The 18,121-nt window shown below is 44.9% G+C and overlaps 1 protein-coding gene across 1 annotated transcript in view; it reads left to right on the top strand.

Moving 5' to 3' along the window:
* The window catches only part of ercc4 (excision repair cross-complementation group 4), a 46,689-nt gene that overhangs the window by 5,384 nt on the left and 23,184 nt on the right, over positions 1-18,121 (top strand). Inside the window, exons 2-4 of the mRNA XM_078240875.1 lie at positions 6,356-6,536; positions 9,014-9,209; positions 11,289-11,496. Coding sequence (XP_078097001.1) covers positions 6,356-6,536; positions 9,014-9,209; positions 11,289-11,496 — 585 coding nt within the window. The remainder of the gene's footprint in view (positions 1-6,355; positions 6,537-9,013; positions 9,210-11,288; positions 11,497-18,121) is intronic.

Genomic DNA, 18,121 nt, shown 5'->3' with positions numbered 1-18,121 from the left:
GCAGACACGGGGAGAACGTGCAGACTCGGCACAGACAGTGACCCAAGTTGAGAATCGAACCTGGGTCTCTGGCGCTGTGAGGCAGCAGTGCTAACCATTGTGCTACCGTGCCACTTTTCAGAAGTAGCTGGAATTGTGGATGGCGTCAGTGGATGGGAGGCTGGTTTGCGTGATGCACTGGGCTTCGTTCATGACCCTTTGTAGTTTCTTGCGGTCTTGATCAGAGCAGGAGCCATTCCGAGCTGTGATACAACCGGAAAGAATGCTTTCTGTGGTGCATCTGTAAAAGTTGGTGAGTCGAAGCAGACATGCCGAATTTCATTAGCCTCCTGAGAAAGTAGTGAAACCACTTAGTAATATGTGCAAGTAGTGTGACATCTTTAATATGCAAATGCTATTTCGTGGCAAAAATAAATTTCCACAGCGAAATATGATTGTGCTTGAAACTCTAAGGTAAAATATTTTAAACTGAGTGAATTATCCACCCAGTCTGTAGGTGATAGTAAGTGGCAGTGAACTAAGTCAGATGACCTGCAGCTCTCTATCAGGAAATATTTTAAAAATAACATACTTATCTGTTTACATGTGTTTAAATGTTTACATTTCAATTCACCATGCGCAACCCTGAGTTTACGCTCCAAAATGTTCTGTAATATTTCAGTGGGGGTTATGCTGTCTTAAGCACATCAGTAATTTGAACAGAAAGTGCCTTTCGTTCATGCAGTACAGATGAATATGCTTCACGAGTGTATATTTATTTATCAGACATTTATCATTCAGCAACCAATGAAGTAACGCTCCCAATAATCAAAAAATCACTTTTGCATTCTGCTTTCACCAGCAAATGTACTCAAAGGTTAAAGTTCACAGGTACGCTTCATCTAACTGGCTGTTGAGATCACATGCCTAATGCAGATGTCCATGACTTATTCTTAGATTAATTAAACATGCAATATGCCAACTGTGGATTCATAGTTAGTTATGAGTGGCTAATTGGTCAACATTACTTTAATTAACCATCCCAGCACTGATTACTTGAATGTATAAATAACTTGGATTCCTTAACCTTCCCCCAGTTTATAACCAACATAGCTGGTCTGACCTTCCTACTGTCCTGTCAGCGCTATGGTGGGCAGTCTCTTCATTGCATAGAAACTACAAGCAGGAGTAGGCCATTCGGCCCTTCAAGCCGCTCCATCGTTCATGTTGATCGTGACTGATCAAATTCAATATCCTGACACACACACACCCCCCCCCCCCCCCCCTTCCCACCATATCCCTTGATCCCTTCAGCCCCTAAAGCTATATCTAATTCCTTCTTGAAATCACACAATGTTTTGGCTTCAACTACTTTGATTTGATTTATTATTGTCACATGGATTATTATACAGTGAAAAGTATTGTTTCTTGCGCGCTAAACCGTACATAGGGAAGGAAAGGAGAGAGTGCAGACTGCAGTGTTACAGTCATAGCTAGAATCTAGAGAAAGATCAACTGAATATATGGTAGGTCCATTCAAAGGTCTGATGACAGCAGGAAAGAAGCTGTTTTTGAGTTGATTAGTACGTGTTCTCAGACTTTTGTATCTCTTTCCCGACGGAAGAAGGTGAAAGAGAGAATGTCTGGGGTGCGTGGGGTCCTTAATTATGCTGGCTGCTTTTCCGAGGCAGCGGGAAGTGTAGACTGTGTCCATGGATGGGAGGCTGGTTTGTGTGATGGACTGGGCTTCATTCACGATCCTTTGTAGTTCCTTGCGGTCTTGGGCAGAGCAGGAGCCATACCAAGCTGTGATACATCCAGAAAGAATGCTTTCTATGGCGCATCTGTAAATGTTAGTGAGAGTCGTAGCTGACATGCCAAATTTCCTTAGTCTCCTGAGAAAGTAGAGGCGCTGGTGGCTTTCTTAACTATAGCATGGGGGGGACCAGGACAGGTTGTTGGTGATCTGGACCCCAAAAAATTCCACACATTCACTATCCTCTGAGTGATGAGATTTCTCTTCACCTCAGTTCTAAAAGGTTTACCCCTTATCCTCAAACTATGACCCTTAGTTCTAAACTCCCCCACCATTGGGAACATTCTTTCTGAACCTACCCTGTCTAACCCTGTTTGAATTTTATAAGTTTCTATGAGATCCTCTCTCACTCTTCTAAACTCCAATGAAGATAATCGTAACCGACTTGGTCTCTCTTCATATGACAGATCTGCCATCCCAGGAATCAGCCTGGTAAACCTTCACTGCATTCCCTCTAGCAAGGACATCCTTCCTCAGATAAGGACACCAAAACTGCACATAATATTCCAGGCGCGGCCTCATCAACGACCTATACAATTGCAGCAAAACATCCCTATCCCTATACTCAAATCCTCTCGCTATGAAGGCCAACATACCATTAGTCTTCTTTACTGCCTGCTGTACCTGTGCGCTTACTTACAGCGACTGATGCACGAGGACTCCAAGGTCTCATTGAGTATCCGCCTCTCTCCATTTACACCCATTCAAGTAATAATCCGTCTTCTTATTATTGCTACCAAAGTGGATAACCTCACATTTATCCACATTATCCTGCATCTGCCATGCAGATGCCCACACACTCAGCCTGTCCAAATCACACTGAAGCATCTCTGCATCCTCCTCACAGCTCACCCTCCCACCCAACTTTGTATCATCTGCAAATTTGGAGATGATACATTCAGTTCCCTTTTCCAAATCATTAATATATAATGTGAACAGTTGGGGGTCCTAGCACAGATCCCTGCGGAATCCCACTAGTCACTGATTGCCAATCAGAAAAAGACCCAGCTATGCCAACTCTTTGCTTCCTGTCTGCTAACCAGCTTTCTATCCATCTCAAGACATTACCTGCAATCCCATGTGCCTTAACTTTACATAGTAGTCTGTTATGTGAAACCTTGTCAAAAGCCTTCTGAATGTCTAAATAGACAAATCCACTGGTTCTCCTCGGTCAACTCTACTAGTTACATCCTCAAAGAATTCCAGTAGATTCATCAAGTGTGATTTCGCTTTTGTAAATCCATGCAGACTTTCTCTAATTGGCAGCTTAAGCAGTTGTTAGAAAACTGTACCTATGCTTGTTTCTCCCATTAAGAATCCATCACTCCCTTCATGCAGCACTGTCTGTAGGTTTCAGATATGCAAGCCATAGGGATTAATTAGGGGCGACACAGTGGCACAGTGGTTAGCGCTGCTGCCTCACAGCGTCAGGGGCCCGGGTTCAATTCCGGCGTCAGGTGACTGTTTTTGTGGAGTTTGCACATTCTCCCCGTGTCTGCGTGGGTTTCCTCCGGGTGCTCCAGTTTCCTCTCTGAGTCCAAAGATGTGCGGGTTAGGTGAATTGATCAAGCTAAATTGCCCTTTAGTGTCCCAAGATGTGTAGGTTAGGGGGATTAGCTACGGTAAATGTGTGGGGTTATGGGGAGTGGGCCTGGGTAAGATACTCTGTCAGAGACAGAGTATGGTACAGAGTCGATGGGTCGAATGGCCTCTTTCTGCACAAAAATGGCAGACTTATGGAAAAATCATATTTTACTAACTTGTTTGCGTTCTTTTGATGAAGGAATGCAGTTTGTAAGCAGCTTTGTTTTTCTCAATGTGGCACCGCTGCCTGAGTAGAGGTCCTTTTATTGCTGTTTAAATGGGGTTTTGTTTATTTTTTAATCTGGGCCTGATGTGATGTCCTAGAGTTTTACGAGTTTAAGACCCTTTTGAATTGTTGGGGGAAGAATGATTGATAGGTCAGGTGACAAGAGTTCTTTTACTTACAGTTTTGGCTGCTGATTGCTGTTTTAGTTCGAAGATGTGTGGACTTGTGGCTGAAGGCAGTGTGTGTATCTCTCGCCCTATTATTAGAAGTTCTGCTATGTTGGAAGCAGTTTTTCTTGACTTCCTGGAGTGAAAGCTTTGCTGTAAGTGGTTTGCTGGCTAAAAGCTAGAGGCGAGTAGTGGCTTTATCTCTACCTTGAGGTCTGCTGGAAGTTCCAAGGCTGGGAAGCCAGTTTCAGTTTTCCAACCAAAGGACTAAGTTCCAAAATCATGTGAGCATTCGTATTTTCTGTGCTAAACCTGTTGCAGGTGTAAGTTTATGAGGAGGTTTGTTGTTTTGGGACAGTACATCTAGTTGTTAAGGTTTATACAATATCATGTTTTCTTTTCTTGGTTGTAATTGGTAAAAGTTATTGCTAATTTTCTTTGTATACATGTTAACTGTATTCTTAAATAAACTTTGTTTGATAAAAGCTCCCTAGTGGGTCAGTGGAATCAGACCTGAAGTGAAACATCTGATGCTTACCCTGGCCAAATTCAAAGTGTAAAACTTATGGTTGGCTTTATAAAATAACTTGGAGTTTTTGACCTGAATTATGACACATTGTACATGTGTATTTCTGGACACATTATTGAGAGGTCTGGGCAAAAAGAGCAAGGCAACCTTTGATGTACAAATTCGCTGAAGTTATTACCCTGCCCAGATAAATTGTTTGTCCTGGGATTGTGTGATGGGTGCTCAGAATCATAAAGCTATTCTGCCCATCACATTGATGCCAGCACTAGATCTTCAACTGGAGCTCTGTTCTCCCATCCCATTTCAGCTGCCTCATCCCCATTCAATTCTTCCCAAAGATAAATCTCATGCGGAAAGCTGATCTGTGAAAAATCCAGACAGTCGGAATTTAAGATTTTTTTTGACTGCCAGTTTTCACATACCATTGGTCGCCACTTGGAGGGTCCTACCTTGCAAAATAGGACGGTACTTCCTCACTCAGTGTGACATCACCTCGTTTTAAAGTGAAGATGTTGGTAGTGTTTACTATGTCTCAATATTATAATTTTATATTTATTCTCACGGATTCTGGGTGTCGCTGGGTAGGCTGGCATTTATTGCCCATCCCTAATTGCCATATTCATAGAATCTCTACAGTGCAGAAAGAGGCCATTCGCCCCATCGAACCTGCACCGACAACAATCCCACCCAAGCTCTATCCACGTAATCCCAGGTATTTACCCTGTTAAACCCCCTGACACTAAGGGGCAATTTAGCACGGCCAATCCACCTAACCCACACATCTTTGGATTGTGGGAGGAAACTGGAGCACCCGGAGGAAACCCACACAGACACGGGGAGAACATGCAAACTCCACACAGACAGTGACCCAAGCCGGGAATCGAACCCAGGTCCCTGGCGCTGTGAGGCAGCAGTGCTAACCACTGTGCCACCGTGCCGCCCCTTCAGACATTTCTTACCCATGAAAAACCAATGCACAATTGAACCATACATGTGAAGCATTGTGCATTCCCAGCTCCAATAACTTGCAAATTACAAGCACAGCTTCTGTGTCTCACCCACAGTTCTCCTGAAACTATTCAACTTTTTCCTTGCTTTCCTTTCCCACTCTGTCATAATCCCTACATGCAGAAGGAAGCCATTCGGCCCATCGAGTCTGCACCAACTCTCTGACGGAACATCTTACCCAGGCCCTATCCCCATAACCCCACATATTTACCCCGCTGATCCCTCTCAACCTATCAACTTGAGATACTCAGGGATAATTTAATATGGCCAACCAACCTAACCTGTGCATTGATTTTGATTTGATTTGATTTATTATTGTCATATGTATTAACATGCAGTGAAAAGTATTGTTTCTTGCTCGCTGTACAGACAAAACATGCCGTTCATAGAGAAGGAAACGAGAGAGTGCTTTTGGACTGTGGGAGGAAACCAGAGCACCCGGAGGAAACCCATGCAGACACAGGGAGAACATGCAAAATCCACAGTCGCCCGAGGCTGGAATTGAGCCCGGGTCCCTGGCGCTGTGAGGCAGCAGTGCTTGCCACCGTGCAGCCTCTCTTTGTGTCTCGCTCTCTCTCTTTTCCTACTCTGCCTCTTTCTCTCTTTCCCACTCTGTCTTCGCCCACAGTCCAATCCAGTCCAAAGCAGTGGTTCGACAACCCAAGACTCTTTCCAACTCCCATTCCGAGTCGGTGGTGCAGAGTCAGAGTGCAGATGACGTAAAACTGAAATTGGCAACAAAAATTGGAAAAACATGCCCTAAAGGATAAGTGGGACAGTTTAAAGTGAGGACTTCCGGTAGTGTGGTGGAGGCAGATTCAACTGAGGCATTCAGGAGGGTTTTAAACCAATTGAAAAAGAAGAATCTTCGGGCTTATGGGGGAGAAGGTGGGGGAATGGCACGAGGTGAATTGCTCATTCAGGGAGCCAGTGCAGGCACGATGGGCTGAATGGCCACCTTCTGCATTGTATTGGTTCTACGATTGGCATCTACGTGACACAGGAAAGAGAGCGATTTATTAAACAATTGCTTTTCTCTCTTTCAGCAATATTTTATTGAGCAGCTGCGCTCGGAAGGAGTGTCACATCTTCCTCGCGTCATTACCAATGAAATTCCCAGTAACGAGCGGTATACGGTGTACACTGAGGGTGGGGTCTTGTTTGTGACCAGCCGGATTCTAGTCGTCGACCTCTTGACAGATCGTATTCCTGCAAATCTTATTACAGGTAAGTGGCCCACAGGTCTGGGTTTATTTTTAAAGTAAGAAGTTTAACAACACCAGGTTAAAGTCCAACAGGTTTATTTTTAAATCCTGTAAACACAAAGGACTGGGAAACCGGAAGCCTGAACAAATGATCCAGGGCCCGAGTTCAGTTCCCAGCATGCCAACTGGGGAATCTCAATAAAATTAATAAATGAACTTTGTCACCATTACTGGCACTAACTTTACAGTCAATGTAACTACCAGATTCTTGTTAAAAAGCCATCCAATTCACTAATGATCTTTAGGGAAGGAAATCTGCCACCCTTACCAGAACTGGTCTACATGTGACTCCAGGCCCACAGGACATTCTTAACAGCCCAATAAAATGGCCCGGCCAGCCAATCATTTATGGACAATAGGTTTGGGCAACAAATGCTGACCTTCGCAGTGATGCCCACATCCCACAGCGGGTCAGGCAAAAGTGTTTCATTTATATTTTGTTTGCTTCGAAATAAAATAGAAAGCCTTTGGTATTGCCTCCTCTTCCTGCAGTAAAAATATCTTCATCAGTTTGCCATCATAGCTTTTAGAAATGCTGGACGTTGCCCTCTCTGTCTTGTGTCATCAATGTTCCTTTTAAGTCTTCAAATGTTTTCCATCTGTGACACAGCAGAAGTTTAGACTTGCTTTCTGATATGCAACTCTGTTCAAGATGGTCAGTAAAATGCAGGGATTGATTTCTTGATTTTATTTGATTTATTATTGTCACGTGTTAGTATATAGTGAAAAGTATTGTTTCTTGCGCACTATACAGACAAAGCATACCGTTCATAGAGAAGGAAAGGAGAGGGCGCAGTATGTAGTGTTACAGTCATAGCTAGGATCTAGAGAAACACCAACATAATATAAGGTAGGTCCATTCAAAAATCTGATGGCAGCAGGGAAGAAGCTGTTCTTGTGTCGGTTGGTATGTGACCTGAGACTTTTGTATCTTTTTCCCCGGAAGAAGGTGGGAGAGAGAATGGCCGGGATGCGTGGGGTCCTTGATTATGCTGGCTGCTTTTCCAAGGCAGCGGGAAGTGTAGACAGAGTCAATGGATGGGAGGCTGGTTTGAGTGATGGATTGGGCTTCGTTCACAACCCTTTGTAGTTTCTTGTGGTCTTGGGCAGAGCAGGAGCCATACCAAGCTGTGATATATCCGGAAAAGATGCTTTCTATGGTGCATGTGTAAAAGTTGGTAAGAGTCATAGCTGACGTGCCAAATTTCCTTAGTCTCCTGAGAAAGTTGAGGTGTTGGTGGGCTTTCTTAACAATAGCGTCGGCATGTGGGGACCAGGACAGGTTGTTGGTGATCTGGACACCTAAAACTTGAAGCTCTCGACCATTTCCACTTCATCCCCCTTGATGTAGACAGGAGCATGTTCCCCACTACGCTTCCTGAAGTCGATAACTATCTTCTTCGTTTTGTTGACATTGAGGGAGAGATTATTGTCAACGCACCAGTTCACCAGATTCTCTATCTCTTGTGAATAGTGAAGAATGAAGATCAGCCAGTGGGACCATAAATCACATCCAGAATGCCAGGTGCCTATTCTGAAAACAGAATATACATTCATTAAATTGAGGGAAATCGAGATCTAATCTTCCCAAACTCTTCCATTTAAAATCAGAGAACGCGCTGATCGTAATAAACCATCGCCATCCTTCCAGCTATGAACAGTGAGGGCCGCACAGCAACAATCCCAATTCAGTTGCGGTATCCTCACCTTTGCCGGGAGACCGGAGTGGTGGGCTTCCTGGACTGTAGCGTCGGTACTGTGGGTAGCTGCCAATCTGCCCTGCGGTAATTGTTTGGAGGGTTGGCTGTTGACCACTCCTTAGAAAGGATGTCAACCCTGACATTGTCATCAAACCTGCTGAGAAAGGGGGTGCTGTTGTCATCAAAATACCCTCTGATTTCAGCTTCTCTGCCGTTTGGCCATTCACACCCTTTATTCTCTCTCTGGACTGCCATTAGCAGCCTCTTCCCCTGGATTCTGTGGCTAGGACTCATCTTTCATTCCCTCACCCTGCAGTATAAATATCTCCCACTTTCTCTGCCTTTTAGCTTTGACAAAGGGTCAACCGGACTCGAAACGTCAGCTCTTTGCTCTCCTTACAGATGCTGCCAGACCTGCTGAGAGTTTCCAATATTTTCTCTTTTGGCCTTAGAAAGAGTTAATCATTCTGAATGAGCAATCACCAGAAAGAGAACTAATACTCTAACACTCCTTCAAAGGTGTTGATGCTGTCAGCTTTCATAACTGAGTGTATAAATCTGTGGGATTCCACATATTGCATGTTATTAAATTCGAGATAACTAGGCTACATGATGTATAGACACCGGGGTCTCTGTTCTAGAAAATGTAATAATGTTTACACCACGCTTGCAGACCTGGCCTAGTTGCATCAGTGGCTCCTGTGACACAGTGTGTGTTGGAATACTTATGTCTTTGCAGGTATTTTGGTCTACAAAGCTCACAGAATCATTGAATCGTGTCAGGAAGCATTTATCCTTCGGCTGTATCGACAGAAGAACAAGCAGGGTTTTATCAAGGCTTTCACAGACAATGCAGTGGCCTTTAGTCTCGGATTCTGCCGAGTGGAACGGGTGATGCGCAGCTTGTTTGTTCGAAAGCTGTATCTCTGGCCCAGGTAAGCGGCATCAGCAGAATCGGCTTAACCTGCCTGCACTGCCGATTGGTGCAAATGCTCTTCATCTGTCAAAATCCTCTTAAAAATTGCTAATCTGGCAATTCGAAGCCTTTGTTCGGCTCCACAGAATGTGTGTTCGATGCACAGAACGCTGCATCTCCAGCGATTCCAGCACTCACTCAACAAAATGGCAAAAACAAGTTTCAATCTGATTTTTATTTCACCGATTGGGTGCAGCCATTTACTGTCTTCAGAGATTAACCGACAACGCCCACCATTTCACACAGCTGCCAATGTTCTACTAGGAATTCTTGTACCATAATTGCAGAAAAATGTCCCAGTGTGTAACCAATGTATCCAAGGCAAATACTTCTGTTAACGTCACAGCTCCCACCCCAAGGCTGGTGTTCTAATGCTGGAGACACGTGATGGTTCCACTTGGAATCTACATGGCGGGAGGCGATGGCCTAGTGGTATTATCGCTAGACTAAACTCAGCTTATGTTCCGGGGAACCCGTGTTCGAATCCCACCACAGCAGATGGTGGAATTTGAATTCAATAAAAAATATCTGGAATTAAGAATCTACTGATGACCATGAAACCATTGTCGATTGTCAGGAAAACCCATCTGGTTCACTAATGTTCTTCAGGGAAGGAAATCTGCCATCCTTACCCGGTCTGGCCTACATGTGGCTCCAGAGCCACAGCAATGTGGTTGATTCTCAACTGCCCTCTGAAATGGCCCAGCAAACCACTCAGTTTAAGGGGTCTGGGGTTGGGGAATAAATGCTGGCCAGCCAGCGACGCCCATGTCCCACAAATGAATATATTGGAAAAAAGAAGTTCAAAGCACTGCCAGTGTATATATCAGAGCCACTGTATACTGGATAAGTAGCAGTGGCTGCCATTTCGGACACTAGATAATACAACAAGTATAATAGAGAGATGATACATAGGTTTTTATTCCAAGCTTATTGCAGTTACAAAAGAAAATTAAATTTTATAATTATTCTCTCACGCGATGTGGGCATCGCTGGCTGCCCAGCATTTATTGCCCATCCCTAATTGCCCTTGAGCAGGTGGTGGTAGCTGCTGCCTTGAACTGCTGCAGTCACTGTGGTGCAGGTACACCCAGAGTGCTGTTAGCAAAGGAGTTCCAGGGCTTTGACCCACTGGCAGTGAAGGAACGGTGGGTGATATGTTTCCAAGTCAGCTTTTGAAACTTGTACAGCTGAAACGATGAAGGCGAATTGCTGCCTGAAGCTTGGTCGTAGAATCCCTACAATGCAGAAAGAGGCCATTCAGCTCATCGAGCCTGCACCAATAACAATCCCATCCAGCCCCTATTCCCGCAACCCCACGTATTTACCCTGGTGAATTGAAGGTAGAGTGAAGGGCACAACTTCAGGTTGAAGGGACGATCCTTTAAAACTGAGATGAGGAGGAATTTCTTCAGCCAGAGAGTGGTGAATCTGTGGAACTCTTTGCCGCAGAAGGCTGTGGAGGCCGGGTCATTGAGTGTCTTTAAGACAGAGATAGATGGGTTCTTGATTAATAAGGGGATCAGGGGTTACGGGGAGAAGGCAGGAGAATGGGGATGAGAAACATATCAGCCATGATTGAATGGTGGAGCAGACTCGATGGGCCGAATGGCCTAATGCTGTTCCTATATCTTATGGTCTGTGTATGAATTATGATGTGTGGAGTTTTTAGTCTGCCCTTGAAACTGTTACTTTACTTTTATTAGAAATGTGCTGCTCCATTATTTATTCCATTATAGCAGGCACATTCTTTTCAATTTACTTTAAATGGCTACCAAAATTTTCCAATAAAAATACTGGCTTGGGAATTTCTACAGGAGAAAACCAGCTCATTGAAAGGAGTTTAATTATCATTGGGCACAAAATGAAAATTATTCATAAACTTGGAATACTATATGGTAGTATTGAATAATTTTGTCCTCATACGGCAGTGGATATATTTAACGGAACTGCTCCCAAAGGACAGATTGTTTATTGGCATCATGTGTCCTGCATGTCTCTTGCTGTCTTTCACAAGTATGATTACCTCTCCTCTTAGATTCCACATGGCAGTGGGCTCCTTCCTGGACAGACACAAACCTGAAGTGATAGAGTTGCACGTATCTCTGACGCCCGCCATGCTGGCTATCCAGACCTCTATAATGGACATAATGAATGCCTGCTTGAAAGAACTTAAACGCTACAACCCATCTTTGGAAGTTGAGGAACTATCTCTTGAGAACGCTGTTGGGGTGTCATTTGAAAAGGTTTGCGATTCAGAGTGTTTTTAAACAAGTGTTTTGGTCTCAGCATCCTGTTCTCGGTCTAAAAAGATTTGCCAGGACCCAGCCTGGGTTATCTAGGTGGAGTTCTTTAGGGTGATGTTACCCCCATTTTCCATTATTCCCTGTTCTTCTTGTTGGATAGCACGGTGGCACAGTGGTTAGCACTGCTGCCTCACAGCGCCAGGGACCCGGGTTCGATTCCTGGCTTGGGTCGCTGTCTGTGCGGAGTTTGCATGTTCTCCCGTGGGTTTCCTCCGGGTGCTCCGGTTTCCTCCCACAGTCCGGGTGCTCCGGTTTCCTCCCACAGTGCTGGTTTAGGGTGCTTTGGCCATGCTAAATTCTCCCTCGGTGTAACCGATTAGGCGCCGGAGTGTGGCGACTAGGGGATTATCACAGTAACTTCATTGCAGTGTTAATGTAAGCCTACTTGTGACACTAATAAATAAACTTTAAACTTAATTCTTTGCTTCCTCTGGGGAGGGTCATTGTTCCATTTTATGCATCACCAGGACAGCACAGCTGAACAATGGAACTTGTCATGTGGTGAAGCACCCTCCATTATTTCACCACACGTAGAGGCTGTTGCTGGGCCAGCGTAATCAGTGGATGCTTTTGGAATGATGAGATTCCTATTTCTGCAAAATACAACCAGATTTTTTTAAACAGGGAAAGTGATCTGCTAACATTAACCCCTGGGTTTACAGGAAATGTTAAATAAAATGTAAGTACCAAAAACCTGCTTTATTCTCTGCAGCTTGAAACAACCTCCAGTGGTTGAAGTTATCAAGTAAGACCTTGTTGTACCTCATTCATCACCTACCTCTTTAACACTTGAATCCTGCATCTAACCCTCAGCGGATGTGGTGGTGATTTATGCGTACCATGCAAAGCAGGTTCCAATTCGGAATGTACAACTTCTTCTTCTTAGAGAAAATATATGAGGGTAGATTTTTAAAACCTCCGCATCCTGGGAATTCATGGAATGTTCCCATCAATAAAACTAATTAGCAGATAATCTTTGCAGGATGTTTTGGCCAAAGTGCTGAAATTCTCACAATGCACTTCCATTTTGTGAAGCTATGTGCTGGGAGCTTGAACTTGCAAAATCTGTAGCCTTGATACTTTCACTTTAACCAGTCTATCCATTAGCGAAAACCACATCTCTTATGATCCAGGGGATATCCAAAGGATTCAAGATAGACGAACTTAGAGCCAGACTCACTTTCCAAAGAGAACTGAGGGATTGCTGTGTGCTTTGTCTCGCGGAGACGTGGCTCACTGCTGCCTCACCGGACAGGGCCCTACAACCAGAGAGCTTCTCAATCCACCAAATGGACCGTACAGTGGCCTCAGGCAAGGCTAGGGGAGGTGGGGTCTGCTTCCTAATCAACACCTCGTGGTGCCTAGATGTAGCAACACTGGCAACTTTCTGCTCCCCAGACCTAGAATACCTGATGCTAAAATGCCGCCCCTACTACCTTCCGCGGGAGTTCACCTCCGTTATCCTGATGGCAGTTTACATCCCACCCCACGCAGATGTGAAGATCGCACTGGACCAAATATACACCATGATGAATAGCCTTGAGATGAAACATCCCGAGGCCTTGTTCATCGTGGCCGGGAACTTCAATCAGGCCAAGCTCAAGAGCGTACTACCAAGTTACCACCAACATGTCTCCTGTTCCACCAGAGGCCCAAACATCTTAGACCACTGCTACACAAATATTAAACATGCGAACCGCTCTATTGCCCACCCACACTTGGGTAAATCAGGCCACAAGGCTGGGTTCCTGCTCCTAGTTTACAAGCAAAAACTGAAGCAGGAGAATCCATCAAAGAGAGTCATAATGCAATGTTGGTCTGTGAGAATCTGGTGAACTGGTGCGGCAACAATAATCTCTCCCTCAATGTCAACAAAACGAAGGAGATTGTCATCGACTTCAGGAAGGGTAAAGGAGAACATGCCCCTGTCTACATCAACGGGGACGAAGTAGAAAGGGTCAAGAAGGTTTTTAGGTGCCTAGATCACCAACAACCTGTCCTGGTCCCCCCATGCCGACACTATAGTTAAGAAAGCCCACCAATGCCTCTACTTTTTCAGAAGACTAAGGAAATTTGGCATGTCAGCTATGACTCTCACATTTTACTGATGAACCATAGAAAGCATCCTTTCTGGTTGTATCACAGCTTGGTATGGTTCCTGCTCTGCCCAAGACCACAAGAAACTACAAAACGTCATGAATGTAGCCCAATCCATCACTCAAACCAGCCTCCCATCCATTGACCCTGTCTACACTTCCCGCTGCCTTGGCAAATCAGCCAGCATAATTAAGGACCCCACGCACCCCGGACATTCTCTCTCCCACCTTCTTCCGTCGGGAAAAAGATATAAAACTCTGAGGTCACGTACCAACCGACTCAAGAACAGCTTCTTCTCTGCTGCCATCAGACTTTTGAAAGAACCTACCTTGCATTAAGTTGATCTTTCTCTACACCCTAGCTATGACTGTACATTCTGCATTCTCTCATTTCCTTCTCTATGAACGGTATGCTTTGTCTGTATAGCGCACAAGGAACAATACTTTTCACTGTGTACTAATACTGTGACAATAATAAATCAAATGTTTCTACTGCTCAATCCCTCGTCTATGATAGCATGAGCATTTGATTTGATTTATTATTGTCACATATATTAACATACAGTGAAAAGTATTGTTTCTTGTGCGCTATACAGACAAAACATACCGTTCATAGAGAAAGAAACGAGAGAGTGCAGAATGTAGTGTGACAGTCATAGCTAGGGTGTAGAGAAAGATCAAATTAATACAAGGTAAGTCCATTCAAAAGTCTGACAACAGCAAAGAAGAAGCTGTTCTTGAGTCAGTTGGTACGTGACCTCAGACTTTTGTATCTTTTTCCTGACGGAAGAAGGTGGAAGAGAGAATGTCCGGGGTGCGTAGGGTCCTTAATTATGCTGGCTGCTTTGCCGAGGCAGCGGGAAGTGTAGACAGAGTCAATGGATGGGAGGCTGGTTTACGTGATGGATTGGGCTACATTCACGACTTTTTGTAGTTCCTTGCAGTCTTGGGCAGAGCAGGAGTCATACCAAGCTGTGATACAACCAGAAAGAATGCTTTCTATGGTGCATCTGGGTGAGAGTCGTAGCTGCAATGCCAAATTTCCTTAGTCTTCTGAGAAAGGCGTTGGTGGGCTTTCTTAACTATAGTGTCGGCATGGGGGGGACCAAGACAGATTGTTGGTGATCTGGACACCTAAAAACTTGAAACTCTCGACCCTTTCTACTTCGTCCCCATTGAAGCGTTCTCCTTTACGCTTCCTGAAGTCGATGACAATCTCCTTCGTTTTGTTGACCTTGAGGAGAGATTATTGTTGCCGCGCCAGTTCACCAGATTCTCTATCTCATTCCTGTACTCTGTCTTATTATTGTTTGAGATCTGACCCACTATGGTGGTGTCGTCAGCAAACTTGAAAATTGAATTGGAGGGGAATCTGGCCGCACAGTAATAGGTGTATAAGGAATATCGTAGGGGGCTGAGAACACAGCCTTATGAGGCACCGGTGTTGAGGATGATCGTGGAGGAGGTGTTGTTGCCTATCCTTACTGATTGTGGTTTGTGAATTAGGAAGTTCTGGATCCAGTCGCAGAGGGAGGTGCCAAGGCCCAGGCCACGGAGTTTGGAGATGAGCTTTGTGGAAATAATAGTGTTGAAGGCTGAGCTGTAGTCAATAAATAGAAGTCTGACATAGGTGTCCTTGTTATCTAGGTGTTCCAGGGTTGAGTGCAGGGCCAGGGAGATGATGTCTGCTGTGGACCGGTTGCAGCGGTAGGCAAACTGTAGTGAACCCAGGTAGTCCGGGAGCTGGAATTTATTCGTGCTTTGACTAATCTTTCGAAGCACTTCATAATAACCTTGTGGTTATAACAAATAAACCTCTTGTTATGTGAACCAGATTCCATAATTTTATGCTTACTTCCATTTGCAGTTCTCAAATTTTCTTGAAGGCAGACTGATCAACATTCTAGTGAGATAAAACCAAATATGATTTAACAAGCTGGTGTAATTTCCAGTTGTTAAGGAAGTGTACAGAATAAGATTGACAGTCAACCAGTGTTGCTGCTGTTAAGAGCCAGGCCAGAAACTCCAAGGTGTTTTATGAAATTAGCCTCGACCTTAAGTTTTACATTTGAATTTGGCATGGCTGAGCGAAGGTGTTTCACTCCAGATATGATTCAAGTGACCCACTAGGGAGCTTTTATCAAACAAAGTTTATTTAAGAACACAGTTAGAATATAACAAAAAGAATTAGCATAACTTTTACCAATTACAAGACGTAAACATAACACAGTGTAAACCTTAACAGCTAGCTATCTATGTTGTTCCAATGCAAAGGAACCCCATAGACGTAGACCCTTCTTCAGACTAATTTAGCACTAAAGCAAGTATGCTGACGTGATAGAACATAGAACATAGAAAGCCACAGCACAAACAGGCCCTTCGGCCCACAAGTTGCGCTGATCATATCCCTACCTCTAGGCCTATCTATAGCCCTCAATCCCATTAAATCCCATGTACTCATCCAGAAGTCTCTTAAAAGACCCCAACGAGTTTGCCTCCACCACCACTGACGTCAGCCGATTCCACTCACCCACCACCCTCTGAGTGAAAAACTTACCCCTGACATCTCCTCTGTACCTACCCCCCAGCACCTTAAACCTGTGTCCTCTCGTAGCAACCATTTCAGCCCTTGGAAATAGCCTCTGAGAGTCTACCCTATCCAGACCTCTCAACATCTTGTAAACCTCTATCAGGTCACCTCTCATCCTTCGTCTCTCCAGGGAGAAGAGACCAAGCTCCCTCAACCTATCCTCATAAGGCATGCCCCCCAATCCAGGCAACATCCTTGTAAATCTCCTCTGCACCCTTTCAATGGCTTCAACATCTTTCCTGTAATGAGGTGACCAGAACTGCGTGCAGTACTCCAAGTGGGGTCTAACCAGGGTCCTATAAAGCTGCAGCATTATCTCCCGACTCCTAAACTCAATCCCTCGATTAATGAAGGCTAGTACGCCGTACGCCTTCTTGACCGCATCCTCCACCTGCGAGGCCGATTTAAGAGTCCTATGGACCCGGACCCCAAGGTCCTTCTGATCCTCTACACTGCTAAGAATGGTACCCTTCATATTATACTGCTGCTTCATCCCATTGGATCTGCCAAAATGGATCACTACACACTTATCCGGGTTGAAGTCCATCTGCCACTTCTCCGCCCAGTCTTGCATTCTATCTATGTCTCACTGCAACTTCTGACATCCCTCCAATCCACAACACCACCTACCTTGGTGTCGTCAGCAAACTTACCAACCCATCCCTTCACTTCCTCATCCAGGTCATTTATGAAAATGACAAACAGCAAGGGTCCCAGAACAGATCCCTGGGGCACTCCACTGGTCACTGACCTCCATGCAGAGAAAGACCCCTCCACAGCCACTCTCTGCCTTCTGCAGGCAAGCCAGTTCTGTATCCACAAGGCAACAGCCCCTTGGATCCCATGCCCTCTCACTTTCTCAAGAAGTCTTGCATGGGGGACCTTATCGAACGCCTTGCTGAAGTCCATATAGACCACATCCACCGCTCTTCCTTCGTCAATGTGTTTGGTCACATTTTCAAAGAACTCAACCAGGCTCGTAAGGCACGACCTGCCCTTGACAAAGCCGTGCTGACTACTTTTGATCATACTAAACTTCTCTAGATGATCATAAATCCTGTCTCTCAGGATCCTCTCCATCAACTTACCAACCACTGAGGTTCGACTCACCGGTCGGTAATTTCCCGGGCTGTCCCTGTTCCCTTTCTTGAATATAGGGACCACATCTGCAATCCTCCAATCCTCCGGAACCTCTCCCGTCTCCATCGACGATGCAAAGATCATCGCCAAAGGCTCCGCAATCTCCTCCCTCGCCTCCCACAGTAACCTGGGGTACATCCCATCCGGTCCCGGCGACTTACCAACCTTGATGCCATTCAATAATTCCAACACATCCTCTTTCTTTATGTCCACATGCTCGATCCTTTCTGTCCACCGCAAACCAGCAGTACAACCAGTGATGCTGAGTCTTCAGCTTTTACTAGCTGTGTGAACTGGTCCTTTTAATGTTGGAGCAAATCTCTCAGGCTTCTCAGAAATCCACTGGAGAGAGACACGGCCTTCTTTCACCAGCTTCTGGCAACAAGTCACTGTTGTAAAGTAGGAAATGGGACAGCCACTTTGCACACAGCTAGTTCCACAAACAGCAATGTAATAATGATCAGCTAACCTGTTTTTTGTGATGTTGATTGAGGGATAAATATTGGCCAGGACACCGAACATAACTCCCGTGCTCATCTTCAAAATAATGTCATGGGAAGTTTTACACTCATCAGCAACCCATCCAAAAGACAGTGCCTCTAACAGTGCAGCATACCCTCATTGCTGCACTGCAGTGAAGCCTTGGTTTTTGTGCTCAAGTGGGACTTGACCCCAGAACTGAGTGATTCAGAGGAATGACCAACTGAGCCACTGTTGATACAGGGAGTAACATTGAATT

This window comes from Mustelus asterias, chromosome 23 (genome assembly GCF_964213995.1).
Source record: "Mustelus asterias chromosome 23, sMusAst1.hap1.1, whole genome shotgun sequence".
Classification (NCBI taxonomy): domain Eukaryota; kingdom Metazoa; phylum Chordata; class Chondrichthyes; order Carcharhiniformes; family Triakidae; genus Mustelus; species Mustelus asterias.
The sequence above is the reverse complement of the archived record's forward strand: the minus strand, read 5'-3'. Positions and strand labels throughout refer to the sequence as shown.